The following is a 22,024-nucleotide window of genomic DNA, read 5'->3' as shown; positions in this document are numbered from 1 at the left end:
TGGGCTGTGTTAACCACCTCACCACCAGCAGACTCCGATAACTACTAAAAATGAATGGCTCTGAGGACCTTCCGGAGTCCTATGACTATGACCTCATCATCATCGGAGGAGGCTCCGGAGGATTGGCAGCTGCTAAGGAGGCAGCCAAATATGGCAAGAAAGTGATGGTCCTAGATTTTGTCACTCCAACCCCTCTTGGAACTCGATGGGGTCTCGGAGGAACATGTGTGAATGTGGGTTGCATACCTAAAAAACTGATGCACCAAGCAGCTCTGTTAGGACAGGCCCTAGAAGACTCTCGCACCTATGGATGGAAGGTCGAGGACACAGTTAAACATGACTGGGACAGAATGACAGAACCTGTACAGAACCACATTGACTCTGAACTGGGGCTACTGAGTGGCTCTGCAGGAGAAAAAGGTCATCTATGAGAATGCTTATGGGGAGTTTATTGGTCCTCATAGGATTAAGGCAACAAATAATAAAGGCAAAGAAAAAATTTACTCAGCAGAGAGATTTCTCATTGCTACTGGTGAAAGGCCACGCCATCTGGGCATCCCTGGAGACAGAGAATACTGCATCAGCAGTGACGATCTTTTCTCCTTACCTTACTGCCCGGTAAGACTCTTGTGGTCGGAGCATCCTATGTTGCTTTGGAGTGTGCTGGGTTTCTTGCTGGTATTGGTTTAGATGTCACTGTTATGGTTCGATCCATTCTCCTTAGAGGATTTGACCAGGACATGGCCAACAAAATTGGTGAACACATGAAAGAATATGGTGTCAAGTTTATAAAACAATTTGTCCCAATTAAAGTTGAACAGATTGAAGCGGGGACACCAGGCCAACTCAGGGTGGTAGCTCAGTCCACCAACAGTGGGGAGACCTTCGAAGGAGAGTATAATACAGTGTTGCTGACAATAGGAAGAGATCCTTGCACAAGAAAAATTGACTTAGAAACTGTGGGAGTGAAGGTCAATGAAAAGACTGGAAAAATACCCGTCACGGATGAGGAGCCGACTAATGTGCCCTACATCTACGCCATTGGTGATATACTAGAGGGGAAGTTGGAGCTCACCCCGGTGGCCATCCAGGCCGGAAGATTGCTGGCTCAGAGGCTCTATGGCAGTTCCACTGTGAAGTGTGACTATGAAAATGTTCCAAGGGAACCAGCAGTTAGCGTAATGGCTATGTCGCTGGACTCCCACGTAGTCGACTGCGGTTCGCGTCCCGGACCCGGTGGCTTAAAACTCACACCGGGCGCGTGTGCGTGCGTGCCCATGATCCCGAGAGGAGAATGGAGGAGAAGGGATTGCGGCGTGACCATCCCCCCTGGGGGGTGATTTCTCGCTTTCTGTCTCTATGTCTCTCTCTGTCTGTCTGGCGAGCACACACGCCCTATAGTGAAAAATCTCTCTCAAAAAAAAAAATGTTTCAACAACTGTATTTACTCCTTTGGAATATGGTGCTTGCGGCCTTTCTGAAGAGAAAGCTATGGAGAAATTTGGGGAAGAAAATATTGAGGTTTACCATAGTTACTTTTGGCCGTTGGAATGGACGATTCCATCAAGAGATAACAACAAATGTTACGCAAAAGTCGTCTGTAATACTAAAGACAATGAACATGTAGTGGGCTTCCACGTCCTCGGTCCAAATGCTGGAGAAGTTACACAGGGCTTTGTGGCTGCGCTCAAGTGTGGACTGACCAAACAGCAGCTGGACAGCATGATTGGAATCCACCCCGTCTGTGCAGAGGTGTTCACGACACTTTCTGTGACCAAGCGCTCCGGAGGAAGCATCCTCCAGGCCGGCTGCTGAGGTTAAGCCCCAGTGTGGGTGCTGCTGCCGAGACTCTAGACCACCCACTCGTCTCCTTGCCAAATCCAAGGTGAAGTTTTCAGGAACACTCTTGGGCTCCTGGCACCTGTGTGTCCTGTGCTTACCACCATCCAGGACCTTGGAGCCAGCTCACGGGGAGGCGGTGGTGAATGAAGGCAAGCAGCACTCCATTGGGGTCACTGTCATGGACTCGGAGCTAACTCTTGGCAGCACATCAGAGGGATGTGTCCATGAAGTCACCAGCCTCAAGCCCGTGTGGTGGGTGGTGATGGAACGACTGCCAGATCAGTTTCAGCATGTCCTTTTCTTTGTCATTTTCTTACTCTCATTCTCGAGCTTCCTAATGTTGATTATCACTATTGTTTTTCTTATTTCTCATGGTGTTAATATTGGATGTGAAAATGTTAGCTATCGATTTTCATCCAAAAGCAAGTTGTGGCTTGAGTACCCAGTGGAGTGTCTTGGTGCATGAAAGAGGTGAATTGTAGCTCAGAGGTCACGTAGGATGGTCTGTGAGAGAGAACTGTCTTACAGTTGGAAATAAGTCTATGTCCAAAGTAAGTAAATCCAGTTGACTCTGGCCAAATTCGTTCCAGTGTGCTACATGGCTGATTATCATTGAATGTTTTCGTGAGAGAGAATATGGTGACTTGACCAGCCTATTTGAAGTAATAATATCTATCCCCTTGTATTATTCCCACCATTATTCATGCTGGAGGTAGGAATACACCTAAAAAATAGGGGAAAAGAATAAATCACGTCATATTTTATTTCACTTATTGTGTGTTGACCTAAGATTGTTTGCAACAGAGAACACTCATTTCAAACTTTTGTCTTTTTTTGAGGGGGGTAGTTTTATGTGTGTTATGTATCTATTTTTTCCCAAGGAGCACATTCATAGGAAAATAGAGTCTGTCCACACATATGATTTAACTCTTTTGTGGTGATTACTTTTTTTAAGGAAACTGTTAATATCCTAAGTTATTATTTTTGAACACAGTTGGATGTGAAGGATTTTCATTTAAAAGCCAAGTGGTTTTGACCTTTTCTTTGATGACGCGTACCTGGTGGAATCTGGGCCACATCCGCCCTGCTAGCATTCCGACTTGTGTGATTGCAGAGAGGCCTCTGCTCCTGTTACCTGTTTTGTGTAAACGGACTAGCGAGGGATGTTAGTCAGGCCCTGTGTCCTTGCTCTGGGTTGAGGTTTTGAACCTGTGCTATGGACACAAAGCTTCTGCCAACAGTTCTTTAAGTCCCTCTTCACTCCCTCCCCTCTTCCTGTGTTCCTCAGCCACAGCGCTGCATTTCTGGGCACCTCGGGGAAGCCATGCTTCTGCCTGGCATTTAGTCAGCAGAGCCCCCAACCCTGTCTCAAGGTCTGTGTCCTCATCCCATCTGGTCGTATGAAGAAAACGGGAAAAGAGAAACGGAGGGGAGAAGGGAGAACAGTTGATTATGTTCTTTTTTTAAATTTTATTTTAAGATTTTTTTCCGAGTCTGCCAGTCTCAGAAGCTAGAACAGTAGGCAGTATGAGATAATCACACCTGATCATGTCTCTTCTTAGGGGAAGGGAATTCTCCACCCCCACAAGAAAGATTACACTTCATAGCCTCCTCTTGTTGAGTTTCTGTAGCTGCCCAGTGTACCAAAACTCATACTAAACTCCATGTATGTTTGTTATAAACCTTTTGAGAAAAAAATAACAATGTGAAACATTAAAGGTATTAATATCCACTTGTGTGCCTCTTACTGAACGGTGGTGTTGGGATTCTCGGCCAGAGCGTCAGGAGGCTTGCAGCTTCACAACGAAGGTGCTAGGAGCCTGCTGTCGGGTAAGCTTGGCTGATGCCCACTGGGCCTGGCTGGTGCGTTTTTTTTTTTTTTTTTTTTTTGAGAGATTTTTCGCTATAGGGCGCCGTGCGCTCGCCAGACAGACAGAGACATTAGCGACAGAAAGCGAGAAATCACCCCCAGGGGGGATGGCCACGCCGCAATCCCTTCTCCTCCATTCTCCTCTCGGGATCTTGGGCACGCACGCACGCACACGCGCCCGGCGTGAGTTGTAAGCTCGCTAGCGCTCTCTCTCTCTCTCTCTCTCTCTCTCTCTCTCGGGGGAAGGGGGTGTACATGACATACTGGTTACAAGATTAAACTGCAGCAGAGCACGTTTTCTCCTTATATACCAGAAACGGGATACCCAAGGTGTTGGACACAAATCCCTGAGCTTGCGGCTAACACACGTTCCCATCCACAACGTGATGAGGAAAGTAAGTGCAGTCACGTCACTTCAGTGAAACCAAGGAGACGAGACCCCAAAACCTCTCTTTCAACAACACCTTCTTTAAGTATTTTAAGTTCATTCATTCACTTAACTTGAAAGACAGAGAGAGAGAGAGAGAGAGAGTTGATAAGCCACCAGGCCTGAGGCTCGAGCCACACACAGTCAGCCATGTGAGGAAGTGCCCAGCGCCTCAACCACCACGCGACCTGCCAGCGCCAAGACTTACCTGCTTGCAAGTTCAGACTCAAATGACCTTACAACTGACTCAGACCAATTTATTTCGTTAGCGTGCTCTGTTCACATGCTCAAACTCTGCACAAAGCAGTCAAGAACCCGCGGGCCCGGGCTGGTAAGCAGGCGCGAGAGCGCAAAGACTCGGGGTGGACCAAACGGGAACTAGCGCCAAGCAGCGGGCGAGGTTTGAGATACCCAGCTTGAAAACACCAACAGCCGCGGAAAGCCAACCCCACCTAAAGAAGTAACTCTGCTTTTAAAAAGACCAGCGAGATAGGCCCCCAGGGGGGGGTGCACCGTTCCTGGAAGTACTGCAATACCAGGTCGATGCGTGGAGTGGACGGAGCAAGCTCCTATTCCATCTCCCAGCTCCAAAAATCCATTTAATATATTGTCCTCGGATAGAGGACGTATCAGATATTAAACTGATAAGAACAGATACTACACTTGATCTTAGCCAAAAGGCCGAGAAGCGATACCGGGGAAGCCTCCCTGGCCGGTGTCTATCTCCTATCGCCCATATTGCACTCGCGGTGACAAAATCACGCCCAAGTAAAGACTCACCCTCCCACTATTTTCACACTGTATTACTGACATGCTCGCCAGACATGCTTAATTGCCCAGATTGTTACTTATCTGGGGAATTTTCACTTTCCTATTTTCCTCCCATGGCTCCCGAGCAAAACCGCCATTTCAAATTTGCATGCCCCGCCCCGCGCACGCCGTACCGTGCCGTGCCGTGCCGTGCCGTGCTTCCCGGGCCGCCCAACCGGAAACCGCCTGTACAACACCGGATTAACCGAGCGCCCCTTCAGCCTCGTCACCCCTTTTCTTCCCAGCGTTTCTTCCCCCACACCCCTTTTCTATATTTTCCATACATACAGCTACGTCGAAAGAATTTTACAGTGATAATCTGATGTTTGCCTTCCTTGGTCACAGTCGAGTTAGACAAATTTATCCTCCACCCACGATGGCAAAGAAAGTAGAGCCGACAGAGGAACGCGTCTCTCGGCTGCCGGGCCGGGCAGAAGATGGATACAGAGGACAGACAGAGGCGCCCTAGGCTCTCGCGAGGATGACGAAAGGGATTAGATGAGTGAAAAGTCTCAGGCCACGAGTCTTCAAATGACGGCATCCTAGATTAATTTTCTGGGGCTCCAGAGCCTGCACCTCAACACGATGACGGGCCGTCAGAGGTTTAGCAAAGCTCATCTTCGATGTCCGTGTTTTGATGACGCGCAAGCGCGAGAACAGCCAGAAGCTAGACCCTCACAGAGACGCTCGTCCAGGACGCCCGGATGCCGTCGTTTGACAAGAGACGTATCTGAACTCTGGAGTCCAGGTTCACGTATGACAGTGACCTGGAAACTATGAAATCGGAATAGGAATGAGGGTTTGCCATGCCGATATTCCCATGTTAATCCTGTAATGAAGTCGTTTCCCACTGTCCATTGTATTTACTTTTCTGTAAATTATTCGCAAATTTCGTTCAATCAAGGGACCGGCAGTTGGCATCATGGTTACGTCGCTGGACTCCGACGTAGTCGACCCTGGTTCCAGACCCGGACCCGGTGGCTTAAAACTCACGCCAGGCCCGTGTGCGTGCGTGCGTGCGTGCGTGCGTGCGTGCGTGCGTGAGCCCAAAATTCTGAGACTGGAGAAGGGACTGCGGCCCGGCCATGGGGGGGAGGGGGGCTGATGATTTCTTTTCTCTCGCTCTCTCTCTCTCTGTCTGGGTCAAATTAAAGTTAAAAAATTATTAATGGGACCAGCAGTTGGCGTAATGGCTATGTCGCTGGACTCCCGTGTAGTCGACCAGGAGTTCGAGTCCCGGACCCGGTGGCTTAAACTCACACGCGCGGGCGTGTGTGGGTGCGTGCGTGCCCAAGAAGGGATTGCGGCGTGGCCACCCCCGGGGGGTGATTTCTCGCTTTCTGTCTCTGTCTGTCTGTCTGTCTGGTGAGCGCACGCGCCCTACGGCCCCCCCACAAAAAAATGAAGCGCAAAACTCTCGCCTACTTAGCCCAGTTCCCATCACACCATGCGGCCCTACCCTGAAAAGAACCAAAGCAAAACAAACTAAAATAGGTGGTGTGGCAGTTAAAAAGTGCCGGACTCCCACATGGCTCTCTCTCTCTCTCTCTCTCTCTCTCTCCCTCCTCTTTCTCTAATCAAACTGGAAAATAATGACGATAAAAAACAAAAATAACTCTCTCAATAAGAAAGTAAAAAGAAAATAAAAAACCAGAATCGCCAGCCCTGAGACACCTATTTCCTCTTGACTCACTGTCTGACTCTCAAGTGTCTCATGCCATACCCCACCCCACGGTGGCCTTCTGTGCCGTGCAATGGGGTCAGACTAGAGGAAAAGATCAAGCACAGAGAACGACACAAACCTCTCACCTCCACCAACAAGACAAACAGCTTGTTGCTTCTATTCTTATGTCACCAGCTTATATGTCCCCCGATGGGGGTGCACCGTTCCTGGAAGTACTGCAATACCAGGTCGATGCGTGGAGTGGACGGAGCAAGCTCCTATTCCATCTCCCAGCTCCAAAAATCCATTTAATATATTGTCCTCGGATAGAGGACGTATCAGATATTAAACTGATAAGAACAGATACTACACTTGATCTTAGCCAAAAGGCCGAGAAGCGATGCTGACTGCTGTCGCCTTCCCTGCTGCCACCGCTCGGCCACACCTTTACACACACGGCGAGCCATGCCACTGTCCAGCGAGGCCTCTCTCTCTACCTCCAGGGACTATGTGAAACGCCACACTGTGGGACGTAGTCGTAAATAGTCTCCAAGTCTGTGAGAATTTTCATGTGTATAAGAGTTTTCCACCCGAGGTCGACGTGCCACTTCTAATCTGCATGCCCCGCCCCATTCGCGCGGGTAGGCGTGACTGTCGCAGTCCGGTCCCACATCGGGGACTTCCTCTGCGGTCACGAGCGGAAGCTGGGCCCGGAGCGAGCTGCTCGTTCCTACCCGCCTGCCGGAGACACCCAAGCGAGGGGAAATGGGAGCGGGCGTCCGGAGGCGTCTGTGGAAGGGGGCTGTGGACAGTGCCCCGAGTTCCTGCGTAAAAAGCCATCGGGGTCTTCACCGCGAAGACTCCGAGGGTGTCGCGCTCTGGCTGCGCCTGGGCCGAGCGCCGGGCCGAGCGCTGGCAGCCGACCGGCGCCCTTTTCCCCCCGCCCCCCGCCCGGTGGTGGGCAGGGAGCTTGGGCCAACTGTTGGGCCTCCCTACTCGGCTTCCCGCGCTGGGAACCGGAAACTCGAATGCCTTGCCTTGTCCTTGTCAGCCGAGGGGGAGGAAACCGAGCTGAGGAGGCGACCCTGGCTCGGTCTACCGCGTGGGCGTCCCGGTGTCCGACGCGGTTCCCCCCGAAGGGGTCGCGGCTGTGAAGTTGGAGCAGCCGAGCCGCCGGCCTGCCCGGCAGCCAATTCCACACGAGGCCTTTACAGGGTGGGCCGGGGCTCGGCCGGCGTGCGCGGCTCAGGGCCCGCTCGCAGCATCTCCCGACCGCGGCCAGGCTGAGACGCACAGGGTAGTCCACGCGCCCGAGAGCTCACAGAGCGAGGGCCGAGAGAGAGTTTGGGGGCCAACTCCTGGCCGGGTGGTTAAGGGAGCCGGATCCTCTTCTAGAGGCCGGCAGGTGGCGTGGTGGTTAAGGGCGCTGGACTCCTATGTGGCCGGCTGCAGGTTGAGTCCCGGACCTGGCCCTGGCCCTGGCGACTGGCTTTCTCACTTTCTCGCGCGTGCTCTCTCTCGCTCTGTCCTCTGTCCCTCCCTAGTTAAAGAGAGAGAGAAAGCCGGATCCCCTATGGCCTACCTCTGCCGGGAGCGTGAGCGAGCGTCGAGGGCACCTCCCCTCCACAAACCGCCCCCCCCCCCATCGAGGAGGAAGCGGAGGAGGGATTTGAGCCTGGCCAAGCCCTCCTGGGGGGGTCCTTTAGCCCTCTTCCCCACTCCCCTCCCTCCCAGAGTGACTCTGGCTAGCTCGTGCACTCTGGCCAAAGAAAAAGAAAAGAAAGCGAGTTACAAATGAGGTAATTTATAAATGAACAACAACGATGAAATAGAGCAATTATAACAGTATACTGTAATAATCTCCGACCCCCAACTTACAGTGCTGCACTCACCTATTTATCTTCAGTCCACCGTGAACTCCAGACCACTGAAACAGCCAAAAAAAAAAAGGAAAGAAAGAAAGAAAGAAAGAAAGAAAGAAAGAAAGAAAGGAAGGAAGGATGATGAGGGAGAGAGTGTTGTGTAGTATTCGATAGCAGTTTCTGGAAGTTAGGGGCCTGTGGTTTTGATGCAGGGGGGTTTGGGGTGATCAAGCTGATGAATTCAGGACCTGGAGATGATCAGGTTCTTTGTCTCACGCTCAGGAAGAATTAGAGACCCAGACGCAGAGAAGGGATAGCAAAGCAGAGTTTATTAAGAAAAGAGTCAACGCTTCCAGTTAAGTGGAAGGGGGGAGGCCCCAAATGGATGCCCGCCCCCCATGGGTAGGGTAGCCCAGTTGTATAGCCCCTGACAAGCCAACCCACCAACAAAAAGAAAAGAAAGAAAACTGTAGGTAGGGGGCGGTGTGTGGTGGTTAAGGGCGCTGGACTCCCACATGGCTGACCGCGGTTCAAGTCCTGGACCTAGCTGCTTGCGTTTTCACGTTCCCTCTCTCTCTCACTCTGTCCCTCTCTGGTCAAATTAAAATAAATAAATAAATAAAACTAAGTAATTAAAAAAAAAAACTGTATGTAAACTACTTTTGTTTAAGGAGATAGAGGGAAAAGACTTCTGGGGAAAATACTACTTTCTCTTAAGAGATGCCAGTACAGACGTATCGTGTCGTGCTGCCGGGGAAGTTTTAGGCTAATCGTTGTCCTTGAGCTGGAAGGTGTTTGCAAGACTATAGTTAATTTGTCTATTTCTAGCGTAGTCAGCAAATAATCATACATTTGGAAACATATGAAAGAAGAGTGTATTGTTCAAGGTCTTCCACTCGCCTGTTCTCCAGACAAGGAGAGACCACAGTCCCAGTTTGGAATGCAGTAATGATAATGACAAGTGCTGCCTTCAGCTTTCATTATCTCAAGCAGGCTGCAAGCAGCTTTCTGTGCAAACAACTACTGAAAGCTAACAACTGATTAAAGGCTTGACTACAGTGACTCCATCTTGTCCTCTCCATTCCCTGGACTCCTAACTCTATCTACCTAGCCAGAGAGTTTATTCCTATCTCAATTTGACAGTGTCATATGCTGTGTTGCCACGTTGCGTGCAACTCCGCCTCTGGGGATCTTTGGGGGTGGGGGAAGGCATCAAGTGCAACTGATGGGGGAGTGCGGGGCAATCAGACCCAACTCTGGGGCTGGTACTTACCGCATGCCGGCGAAGAATCGGAGGGAGACATGGACACGGAGAGGAGTTTCTTTTTTCTTTTAAAGAATTATTTTATTTAACTTTATTTATTATTATTATCATTATTATTTTCCAGTTTGATCAGAGAGAGACAGAGAGAGGGGAAGTGAGAAAGCAAGCCACCGGGTCCGAGACTTGAACCGTGGTCGGCCACGTGGGAGTCCAGCGCCTTTAACCACCATGCCACTTGCCGCCAGAAGAAAGGAGTTTCTTCGGGAAGGAGAAAAAGCTTCCAGTGCAATGGAAGGGGGCCCAACGGGGTTGCCAAAGAAGAGCAGGAGGCGAGGGGTTTTTATGTAGTTAGCAATCGGAGGAATGGGATGGCTTTGTGATAACTCCCAAAACAGTTAGGTAGTCTGAGTGACTGATTTCTGTACTTCTCGTTAGAATACAGTTACTTGGGGTGGTGACCAGTGGGTTGCATCGTGGTTAAGGCACTGAACACTCCCACATGGCTAACCACGGTTCGAGTGCAGGACCTGGTGGCTTGCTTTCTCACTTTCCCTCTCTCTCTGGTCAAATTAAAATAAATAAACGAATAAATGAAATTAAATAAATAATTCTTAAAAAATAAAGAATACATTGGGGGCTGGCAGGTGGCTTGGTGGTTAAGGGTGCTGGACTCCCACATGGCTGACTAGGGTTCAAGTCCCGGACCTGGCAGCCCTCTCTCGCTCTCTCTCTGGTCAAGTTGAAATAAATGAATGAATGAATAAAGTGAAATTTAAAAAGTTAAAAATAAAAAAATAAAGAATACCGCTACTTGGAGGATTGTGGCATCAAGTCCATCTCTCTCACCCTGTGTTTCTCTCAATGTGCATGATTACATGACTTAGAAGAAGAGGAGAATACAGTTCCTTTGGGGCCAGCAGAGAGAGTAGTGGTCACGGGAGTCCCAGGCCTAAAGTATGACCAAGCTATACCAGGAGGAGAATCGATTGTGGCATGGGCATCCACGTCCGTGCATCCCCCTCCCACCATGTGTAGAAGGGATGTATGATTTACATTAACCAGACTACAGGGAGAAAAAAGGGAAAAAAAATTTTTTTCACGCAAAAGGAAAACACCAGCTTTTTTGCGGGGAATGTCACCCTACCCTGAAAAGCCTCTTTAGAGATATACGGTCACGGTAGCTAAGACTCTGAAGTACAGCCGCGCCGCGTCTATACTGTGGAACCGCCTGACTCTGAGTGGCTGCACGACCCCACAAGCTACAAGCCACAAAAACTCAAATACACCACAGGACAGAAGAACAACAGTAAAAGAACGAACGAGCCTCTTTTAGAAAAACAGGGCCAGCAAAGCCTAAAAGGAAAGAAAAACAGCACCCAAAAGCAGATCTTTATAGCTACCTTTGCACAGGTTCACTCCCCGAGATGGGGGGTGCACCGTTCCTGGAAGTACTGCAATACCAGGTCGATGCGCGGAGTGGACGGAGCAAGCTCCTATTCCATCTCCCAGCTCCAAAAATCCATTTAATATACTGTCCTCGGGTAGAGGACGTATCAGATATTAAACTGATAAGAACAGATACTACACTTGATCTTAGCCAAAAGGCCGAGAAGCGATACCCTGCCTTGCCGCCCTCGCCCTCACCGCCCTCCCGTCGCCCACATTCAGCTCGCGGCGACAACCCCGACACTGGCTCCTTGCTTCAATTCCTCTGCCTCCTGCACACTCCTGTGGAGCCCTTGGGACACTGGCGCTGATTTCCCTATACTCGCCACATTTTCAACCAGAAATCTCACACCCGGCGCCGTTCCGGCGTTGCCGGGTGCCGATATGCATGCCCCGCCCCCTCCCCAACCGGGCCTGCCCACCGTCGGCGCCCTCCGCCCCTCCCTCCCCTGGGCGCGCCCGGCCGGAACCACCCTCCGCGGTGGCTGCAGCCCATTTCCTCTTTCGGACCCACGGAGCCGTTCCGGTGGGCAGCCAGAGGGGTCTGAGGGAAGCGGGCCGACGCCGGAGAGCGGCCCACGCTCTGACCCGGCTGCCAGGTGTCGTCACGTGTAACGCCCGCAGGGTACCGTGTTTTTCACGCCGCGGCCGGCCAGCCCAGCCAGGTGGAAAGCTTTCCCATCCGCTGAACGAAGGGCTCGTCCTCAGTTAGGGTGGCCGGACCTGAGCTTTGCAGGGAAAGCTGCCCCTGTACCTGGGACATCCCTGCACCTCCAAGGCTCCGGGCCACTTCCCAGGCAGTCACGCCCTTCCGCACCGCGCCCCAAGTCTGAGAGGCGGGCCGGTCATTCTATCAGATCCGCCCTTCACCACCCTTTTGGGCAGTCCTTCATCTCCCCCACTGAAATCCGAGATCACCGGGGGCTGTGACCCTCACCGGTCCTTATCCCTGTGTCCCAGAGCTAGTGCGGTGTTCGGCATGCAAAAGGAGCTCAGTAAGCGTTTGTCGAGTGAATAAACGATGTGCCGGCGCCGCTAAGTCTCCATGTGCGCCAGCAGGCCGAGTCAGAGAAGAAACGGGGCTACCTGCCCGCTTAAGAGGTGAAAGGGGAAGATCTGGTTCCGAGTGGCGGGACGCCCGAGGGGAGAGGAGTGGATGACTGCAGGTGATGCTCTGCGGGGAAGGTGGGCCTGGAGCCCTCCTTCGCCCCCGCACCCCAAAGAAAGTGGTGGAGTAGTTTCTCTTTGCCGCAGAGTGCCGGCTGCCTGCGGAGTGGGCACTGACCGTTCCCAGTCCTCCTTCCTAGTAACACTCGGTGTGGTTGGGGGTGGGGGAGCGTTCCCTGGTTTTTCCATGGGAAAAAAAATCAAAGACCCGGAATAAACAAAAGGGTCGTGAACAAAAAGGTGATAATCCGTGAATCCATAGTTTAATGATGCTGCATTGTATACGTGTATTTAAAAAAATCACAGGGAACACCATAAATGTATATATACAGTTACAATTTTTCAAGAGAGATCCACAATAAAACATCTTCAGGGAGGCAGTCAGCTCACTCAGAAGGAGTACAGCATGGGCTGCAAGCAGACTGGGGATTCAAGCTGCACTGTAATTGCACATCTGAGAATTAGAAGAGCTAATTACTATGTCATCAAATGGTCCAGACTCTCCAATGGTGACACGTACAACACATGCATATCAGAAGTGACATGACACACTTGTCACTCACATGTCACATGCATGTAAAAAGTGTCATATCTGAGAAATGTGTCAAAGTGATGGACATGTCACTTGCATGTCGAAAGTGATCCTTTTTTTAAAGAGTTTTAAAAAGTTATCTTTATTTATTATTATTATTTTCTCCCAGTTTGATCAGAGAGAGACAGAGAGAGCGAGGGACAGCGAGAAAGCAAGGCACCATGTCTAGGACTCAAACCACAGTCGGCCGGCCATGTGGGAGTCCAACGCCTTTAACCACCACGCCACCTGCTGGTCCCCAAAAGTGACACTTTTGTAATGGTTACATCACATAGTCAGCCATGATTTGAGCCCCAGACCCGGCAGCTGAAAACTCACGCAGGGCACGTATTCATGCGTGCCCAAAATCCCAAGAGGAGAAGGTATTGTGGTGTGGCTGTTTCCCTTGAGGGGTGATTTCTCTCTCTCTCTTCTCTCTCTCTCTCTCTCTCTCTCCCTCTCTCTCTCTCTCTCTCTCTGTCTCTCAGGTAACTACATGTGTCCTATACAAAATTCTCTCTCTCTTAAAAAAAAAAAAAAAAAAAAAGTGATACAAGTCTGATCAGAACCAGTCCAAACTCAAACTAACTGGTCAGAACCAGAATAAACCAGTCAGAACTGGAATGAAACATACAGATCTGGAATGAACCAAAATACACTGGCCTAAACCGGCCAGAACTAGAATAAACTGGTCAGAGGCAGAATAAGCTGTTCTGACTGGGTCAAAAATGGCCAGAACCAGTCTGAATGGGAATAAAATGGTCAAGACTGGCCAGAACTGGAATAAAATGGTCTGATGTGGAAGAAACCGGTCAGAACTGGAATAAAGCAGTCAGATCTGATCTGGACTGGAATAAAGTGGTCTGAACTGGGAGAAACCCGTCCGAACGGGAATAAGTTGGTCTGAACTGGTCAGACTCAGTCTCAGCCCAAAGAAACCAGTCAGGTCTGGTCTGGTCTGAACTGGAATAAACCAGGCTGAACTGGAATAAACCGGAATGAACCAGACAGAACCAGTCTGAACCTGAATAAAGTGGCCTGTACCTTTATGGACTGGTCAGGACCTTTCGGAGCTGGCCAGAGCTGGTCTGAACTAAAATAAGCCAGCCAGAACTGGAAATAAGCCAGCCAGAACTGGAAATGAGCCCGCCAGAATGGTATGAATCAGAATAAATTGGGATAAACTGGCCAGAGCCATTCTTAACTGGAATAAACCAATTTGAGCCAGCCAGAACTGGTCTGAACCAGTTATAAAGTGATCTAAACCAGTCTGAACTACCCAAATCCTGTGAAAACCAGTCTCAATCCCAAAGAACTGGGCAGAACCGCTCAGAACCAGTTTGAGCCAAAACAAACCAATCGGAACCAGTGTGAACCAGCCAGCCAGCCAGAACTGGTCTGAAACAGAACAAACCCGTCAGAACCAGTCTCAACGGAAACAACTCGGTCTGAGCCAGTCAGAACTGGAAGAAACTGGTTAGAACCAGGAAAATTGGTCAGAACCAGTGAGAACTGGAATCAACCAGGCAGAACTGGAACGAACTGGTTTGTACCAGAATAAAGCAGTCTAAACCGACCTAAACCAGTCAGGGCTGGTACGAACTGGAATAAACTGGCCACAACCAGTCCTAACCACAATGCGTCGCCTACGCTGGAATTAACCAGTCAGAATAAAGCAATTTGAACTTGCCAGAACCGGTCTGAGCCACAATAAGCCAGTTTAAACTTGCCAGAACCGGTCTAAACCAGAATAAAGCAGTCAGAGCCGGCCAGAATTGGTTAAAACCATTCTGAGCCAAACAAACAAATCCCCCAGAACCAGTCAGAAATGGCTGGCCAGAAATGGTCCGAACAGGGATAAACCCATTAGAACTGGTCTGATCCGGTCTGAACCAGAGTTAAGTGGTCAGAGCCGGCCTGAACCGGAACTAAGCGGCCAGAACCAGTCTGAACTGGAATTAAGAGGCCAGAACCTATGTGAACTGGAATTGACTGACCAGGACCAGTCTGAACCGGAACAAACCAACCAGAACCAGTCTTGTGGCAGGCAGTTAGTCAGTCATGAGCAGACAGCCCTAAGAGAACCGTGAAAGGCTCACCTTAGCTCCGGGCGCCAGGAGGGTGAGGCAATTTGCCATCTTTCTTCCTTGGGGCCTGAGGGAAGCACACAGGGATGATTCGTAGATATTTCTCTTATCAAAAAGACCTAAGCAAGCGTTTTGGTCAATGCCCTAATTCCCATGAGGGCAATGGACTAATTGGGCAGTCTAATTGGGGCAACCTGGCTGGCACTGGGCGCGCGCAATCAGGCGATCAAGTTCCTCATTCTTTACCTGTGAGGAAGGTGCCCAGGTGCAGGAAAAGAGCGTGCGGATTCAGATTTAAAGGAAGCACGTAGGCTGCGTAACGGGCCTCCCACTAATGAATACTCATGACCTCTAGTAATGAAAATGATGGTTAACTAGTACCAAGCACCGTTGCCACCTGGCAATCTGCCCGCCCAAGAGCCCTTTTTGGGTGTACTCCCTTTCTCTCCTTCCCTTTCTTTCCTATTACATCTTCTTTTCTACCTACTTCATTCGTGGTTGCGGTTTCATTTTGCACCTAGGGACAGATCTCTAATTTTAGTGATCTGGACCCAAAGAACCAAGGATTTCACAACGCAGCTCGACACTTTCCCATCCGTTAACGGTCTGAACCTCAATGAACTGGTTTGAACCAGCCAGAACCGGAATAAAGGTGGTCTCAAACAGTCTGAACTAGAATAAACCAGTCCGAACCAGAACAAAACTGTGTGCACCAGCCTGACTGAGCCAGAACCAGTCTGAACTGAAGCAAACTGGGCAGAATCGGTTAGAACCAGTCTGAACCAGCCAGCCAGAACTGGTCGGAACCCAATACATCTGTCTGAGCTCATCAGAACCAGTCAGCCAGAACCTGTCAGACCTGGCCAGAACCAGTCTGTTCTGGAATAACCCAGTCCGAACCAGAATAAAATGCTCTGAACTGGCCAGCCACAACGGGCCTGAACTCGAATAAACCTGCAAAGCCACTCTGAACTGGAATAAATCCGTCTGAACTGGACAGAACCTGTTAGATCAGGCCATAACTGGTCTGAAACAGAATAAACTGTTCCGAACACTGTCTGTCCCAGAAGAAAGCCTGGAATAAACCAGTCATAACTGGTAAGAACCAGAATAAACCAGTGAGAACTGGAATAAATCAGTCTGAGCCTGTCAGTGCCAGAATATACCCCAGAACAAAATGGTCAGAACCAGCCAGAACTGGAATAAACTGGAATAAACCGGCCAGAGCCCATCGGAACCAGAATATGCCCTGGAATAAACCAGTCAGAACCGGAGTAAATCAGACAGAACCATAACAAGCCAGTCAGAACTGGAACAAGCTGCCCAGAACCTGCCAGAACAAAATAAACCATTCTGAACTAGAATAAACTGGTCTAAACTAATCGATCAGAATCCGAATCGGAATAAACTGGTCTGAACCCATCAGAACTAAAATAAAGCGGTCTGTACTAGTCCGAAGCAGAATAAAGCTGTCGAATCTAGCCTGAACTGGAATAAACTGGTCATAACTGGCATGAACCAGAATAAACTGGAATAAACTCGCCAGAACTGGGATGAACTGGAACGAACCGGTCTTAACTGGAATAAACATGCTAGAAGTGATATTAACCACGGCAAGCTGGCTTGAACCAGCCAGGACCAGTCTGAACTGAAATAAACCCGCCAGAAGCAGAATAAGCTGGTCTGAACTGGAACAAACCGGTCAGCACTGGTCGTAACCCGAATACACTGGAATAAACTGGCCACAACGGGTTCGAAGCGGCCAGAGCCGAACCGGACTAAAGCAGTCTGAAGCAAAACAGACCAGTTCTCCAGTCTGAACCAGAATAAAGCATTCTAAACCAGTCAGAACTGGAATAAACTGACTAGAACGGGAACAAACTGGTTTGATCCAGAATAAAGTGGTATAAACAAGTATGAACCGGTGTGAGCCAGAATAAAGCAATCTGAATGGTAATAAAGCAGTCAGAACCAGTTCGAATTGGAATAGATGGGTCTGACCTGGTTAGAGCCGGTCTGAACTGGAATAAAAGGTGGTCTAATCTGGCGTCAACTGGAATAAAGCAGTCTCAACTGCCCTAACCTACATTTAACTTGTCAGAATCAGTAAGAACCTGAATTAACCAGGCCGAACTGGCCAGAATTGGCCCGAACCAGAATAGGCCGACCTCAACCGGCCTGAACCGGAATAAAGTAGTCCAAACCAGTCCAAACTGGAATAAACTGTCTGACCCCGTCAGAACCTGTCTGGACCATTATTAAACCAGTGAGAGCCAATCTCAGCTGGAATAAACTGGCCTGAACTAGCCAGAACCGGTCTGAACCCAAATAGACGGGTCTGAATAGGACAGAACTCGCCGAAACTGGAATAAACAGGCGAGAATCCGAACTGGCACAAACTGGTCGTCTTAACTGGAATACACTGACCACAACCAGTTTTAGCTGCCCGGAACTGGTCTGAACTGGAATAAAGCATCCTCTGAAACAGGTCAGAAATGGCCATAATAGGAAAGAACCAGTCCGAAAGAAAACAAACTGGTCTAAACAGTTAGGCCTGGGACCAGCAGTTGGTGTAATGGCTGTGTCACTGGACTCTCACGTAGTCAACCGCGGTTTGAGTCCTGGACCCGGTGGCTTAAATTCATGCCGGGCGCGTGTGCGTGTGTGCCCAAGCTCCCGAGAGGAGAATGGAGGAGAAGGGATTGCAGCGTGGCCATCCCCCGTGGGGGGTGATTTCTCACTTTCTGTCTCTATCTCTCTCTCTGTCTTTCTGGCAAGTGCACACACCCTATAGCAAAAACCTCTCCAAACGAATAAATCTTTAAAAACCACCACCACCACCACAACAAAAACAGTTGGGCCTGAACTGGCCAGCTAGAACCAGTCTGAACAGGAATAAAACGGTCTGAATGCGTCTGAACCCGAATAAACTGGAATGAACCAGCCAGAACTGGTCTGAACCAGAATAAACCTGTCTGAACCAGAAGAAAGAATTCAGAACCAGCCAGAACTGGAGCGATCCATCAGAACCTGTGTGTGCGTGCCCAAGATCCCAAGAGGAGAATGGAGGAGAAGAGATTGTGGCGTGGCCATCCCCCCTGGAGGGGTCACTTCTTGATTTCTGTCTCTCTGTCTGTCTCTGTCTTTCTGGCGAGCGCACGTGCCCTATATCAAAAACCTTTCCAAAAAAAAAAGGAAAGGAACAAAGAGTTCTAAACCAGAAAAACAAAACAAAACAAACAAACAAACAAAAAAACTGGTTCGAACTGACCGGAAATTAAAATAAACCAACCAGAACTGGAGAAAACTTGCCAGAAGTGGTACAAACCAGAATAAGCTTGAATAAACCAGCCAGAACTGTCCTGAATCAGAATACGCTGATTTCAACTGGCCATAACTGGGATAAAGTGTTCAGAACCAGTCTGAACGAGAATAAAACTGTCTGCACTCGCTAGATCTAGTCAGAACTAGTCTGAACCAAAACAAACCTGCCAGAACTAGTCTGAATCAGCCACCCAGAACCAGTCTGAACAGGAATAGTCCGGTCTGAATCGGTCAGAACCTGTCTAAAGTGAAACAAACCACTCAGAACAAGACAGAACCAGTTTGAACTGGAATAAACCATTCTGAACTGCTCAGAACCTGTCAGAACCGGCCAGCACTACTCAGAACTGGCATAAACCAGTTTGAACCGGAATAAACTGCTCTGAACCGGCTAGCCATAACCTGCCCGAACTGGAATAAATCAGTCTAAACCAGTCAGAATCTGTTAAAAAGAGCCAGCACTGGTCTGAACTGGAAAAAAACAGGTCTGAACTCAGTCTGAGCCTTAGGAATAAATCCCGGAGTAAGCAGGTCTGAACCAGAATAAACTGGAATAAACTGGTATTAAGTGGAATAAACTGGTCTGAGCCTGTCATGACCAGAATATATCCCGGAATCAACCAGTCAGAACTGGCCAGAACCAGAATGAACTTATCAGATCTGTAGTCAACCTGTCGGAACCAGCATAAACCGCAGAATAAACCAATCTGAACTGGAATAAGCTAGTCAGAATCAGAATAAACTGGTTCGAACTGGAATAAACCAGCCTGGACCTTTTAGAATGGGCCTAAACCAGCCAGAACTGGAATAAACTGGTCTAAACCAGCCAGACCCAGCATAAACAAGCAAGAACCAGTCTGAACCAGGCAGAAACAGATCTGAACCAAAATAGACCAGTCTCAAACAGAATAAACTGGCCAGACATGGTCTGAACTGGAACAGACCGGCCAGAACCAGTCTGACTTGGCATAAACTGGTCTGAATAAACCTGTCTAACCTGACCGGTCTGACCCCGAGTAAACCACTCTGAACCGGTCTGAATCGGAATAAACTGGTATAACCCAGGACAAACCAGCTTGGACCGGTCAGAACTGGAATACATCTGCCAGAACTCAAATATACCCTGGAATAAACTGGTCAGAACCAGAATAAACCATTCTGAACTGGTCAGAACTGGAATATATCCCGGAATAATCCAGCCAGAACCAGAATAAGCTAGTCAGGACTGGTAAAACCAGAATAATCTGGTCAGAACCAGTCTAAACTAGCCACAACCACAATAAGCCTGAGAATAAACTGGTCAGAATCCAAATAAACCAGAATGACCCAGTCTGAGCTCATCAGAACCAGAATATACCCAAGAATAAAGTGGTAAGAACCGGAATATACTGGTCAGAACTGGGAGAAACCAGTCTGAGCCTGTCAGAACCGGAATATTTTCCCTGCATCAATCAGCCAGAACCAGAATAAACCGGTGAGAATCGGCCAGAACCTACTTAAAGTGGTCAGAGCCTGAATAAGTCAGTCGGAACTAGTCGGAAGCAGAATAAATCCCAAAACAAGCAAGTCAGAACTGGTCAGAAATGGAAGAAATCAGAACAAACCAGTCTGAATTGGGAAAAAGAAAAATGATCAGAACCACAATAAATCAGTCCGAACTGGAATAAACTAGCCATAACCAGTCTAAACTGGAATAAACCCATCAGAACCTGTCTGAACCGCAATAAACCATCAGAACCAGTCATGGGTGGGTAGAGGCCCACAGGGAGGAAGAGATCCCTGAGGGCAGAGGCACTCCCAACTGTGTTCTCATTGCCTTTTACACCCTGAGCTTATCAGCTTAGCAGCCCCAAACACCCCTTAACCACCACCACCACCACCAAGCAAGGCCCTCCTGCTCTTTTGGAAGCCCCCCGCACCTGGGCCTTCAATCCCGTTTCTGAGCCTGGACATTCTGACTGAGACTGGAGTCATCGTTCCTCGCAGAGCCTGTCACCTCTGTCGAGATGACCTTTTCCCCCAAATCTTCAGTCCAAAATAAACTGGTCAGAAGCAGAATAAACTGGTCCGAATTGGTCAGAATGGAAATAAACCCAGAATAAACTGGTCAGAATCGGTCAGACATGGAATAACCAGACTGAACCAGCCAGAACAGAACTCAAATATACCCTGGAATAAACTGGTCAGAACCAGAATAAACCATTCTGAACTGGTCAGAACTGGAATATATCCCGGAATAATCCAGCCAGAACCAGAATAAGCTAGTCAGGACTGGTAAAACCAGAATAATCTGGTCAGAACCAGTCTAAACTAGCCACAACCACAATAAGCCTGAGAATAAACTGGTCAGAATCCAAATAAACCAGAATGACCCAGTCTGAGCTCATCAGAACCAGAATATACCCAAGAATAAAGTGGTAAGAACCGGAATATACTGGTCAGAACTGGGAGAAACCAGTCTGAGCCTGTCAGAACCGGAATATTTTCCCTGCATCAATCAGCCAGAACCAGAATAAACCGGTGAGAATCGGCCAGAACCTACTTAAAGTGGTCAGAGCCTGAATAAGTCAGTCGGAACTAGTCGGAAGCAGAATAAATCCCAAAACAAGCAAGTCAGAACTGGTCAGAAATGGAAGAAATCAGAACAAACCAGTCTGAATTGGGAAAAAGAAAAATGATCAGAACCACAATAAATCAGTCCGAACTGGAATAAACTAGCCATAACCAGTCTAAACTGGAATAAACCCATCAGAACCTGTCTGAACCGCAATAAACCATCAGAACCAGTCATGGGTGGGTAGAGGCCCACAGGGAGGAAGAGATCCCTGAGGGCAGAGGCACTCCCAACTGTGTTCTCATTGCCTTTTACACCCTGAGCTTATCAGCTTAGCAGCCCCAAACACCCCTTAACCACCACCACCACCACCAAGCAAGGCCCTCCTGCTCTTTTGGAAGCCCCCCGCACCTGGGCCTTCAATCCCGTTTCTGAGCCTGGACATTCTGACTGAGACTGGAGTCATCGTTCCTCGCAGAGCCTGTCACCTCTGTCGAGATGACCTTTTCCCCCAAATCTTCAGTCCAAAATAAACTGGTCAGAAGCAGAATAAACTGGTCCGAATTGGTCAGAATGGAAATAAACCCAGAATAAACTGGTCAGAATCGGTCAGACATGGAATAACCAGACTGAACCAGCCAGAACTGGAATAAACCAGTCTGAACCAGAATAAACCTCAGGATAAACTAGTCAGAACTGGAATAAACTGGTCAGAATCAGTCAGAACCAGTCTGAACTGGAATAAGCCAGTCAGAACCAGTTAGAAACTAGAATAAACTGGTCAGAACCTGTCTAAACCAGAACAAACCATCAGAACCAGTCATGGGTGGGTAGTGGCCCACAGAGAGGAAGAGATCCCTCAGGGTAGAGGAACTCCTGTGTTCTCATTACCATTAAATTTTTTTTTCTTTAATTATTTTAATTTTCTTTATCCATTTATTTATTTATTTTTATTTGACCAAAGAGGGATAGAGTGAGAGAGAGAGAGTGAGACAGAAAGTGAGAAAGCAAGCTCCAATCGAGGTCAGCCATGTGCGAGTCCAGCACCTTTCACCACAACGCCACCTGCTGGCCCCATCAGTATCTTTTTTTTAAAGAATTATTTTGTTTGGGGCAGCAGGTGGCATGGTGGTTAAG

General features: G+C 48.9%; 1 protein-coding gene and 3 non-coding genes across 4 annotated transcripts; 1 reads left to right on the top strand and 3 right to left on the bottom strand.

Moving 5' to 3' along the window:
- The first annotated feature begins 24 nt into the window (after positions 1-24).
- LOC102497711 (thioredoxin reductase 1, cytoplasmic-like) lies at positions 25-2,425 on the top strand. Its single transcript, XM_014590727.2, is given in 4 exon segments — positions 25-376; positions 378-616; positions 619-1,158; positions 1,433-2,425. Coding segments are annotated over 4 exon segments (1,488 nt in total). The 5' UTR covers positions 25-50; the 3' UTR covers positions 1,816-2,425.
- A 2,216-nt stretch (positions 2,426-4,641) lies between these two features.
- LOC114009176 (U2 spliceosomal RNA) lies at positions 4,642-4,832 on the bottom strand. The gene has a single exon (XR_003550631.1). It is a non-coding gene; the product is annotated as a U2 spliceosomal RNA (small nuclear RNA).
- Positions 4,833-6,823: 1,991 nt separating this feature from the next.
- LOC114009177 (U2 spliceosomal RNA) lies at positions 6,824-7,014 on the bottom strand. Its single transcript, XR_003550632.1, has one exon. It is a non-coding gene; the product is annotated as a U2 spliceosomal RNA (small nuclear RNA).
- A 4,150-nt stretch (positions 7,015-11,164) lies between these two features.
- LOC114009178 (U2 spliceosomal RNA) lies at positions 11,165-11,355 on the bottom strand. The gene has a single exon (XR_003550633.1). It is a non-coding gene; the product is annotated as a U2 spliceosomal RNA (small nuclear RNA).
- Positions 11,356-22,024: the final 10,669 nt, after the last annotated feature.

Source organism: Tupaia chinensis, unplaced genomic scaffold, assembly GCF_000334495.1.
Source record: "Tupaia chinensis unplaced genomic scaffold, TupChi_1.0 Scaffold000477_2, whole genome shotgun sequence".
Lineage (NCBI taxonomy): Eukaryota > Metazoa > Chordata > Mammalia > Scandentia > Tupaiidae > Tupaia > Tupaia belangeri.
This window is presented reverse-complemented; position numbering and strand designations above follow the sequence as displayed.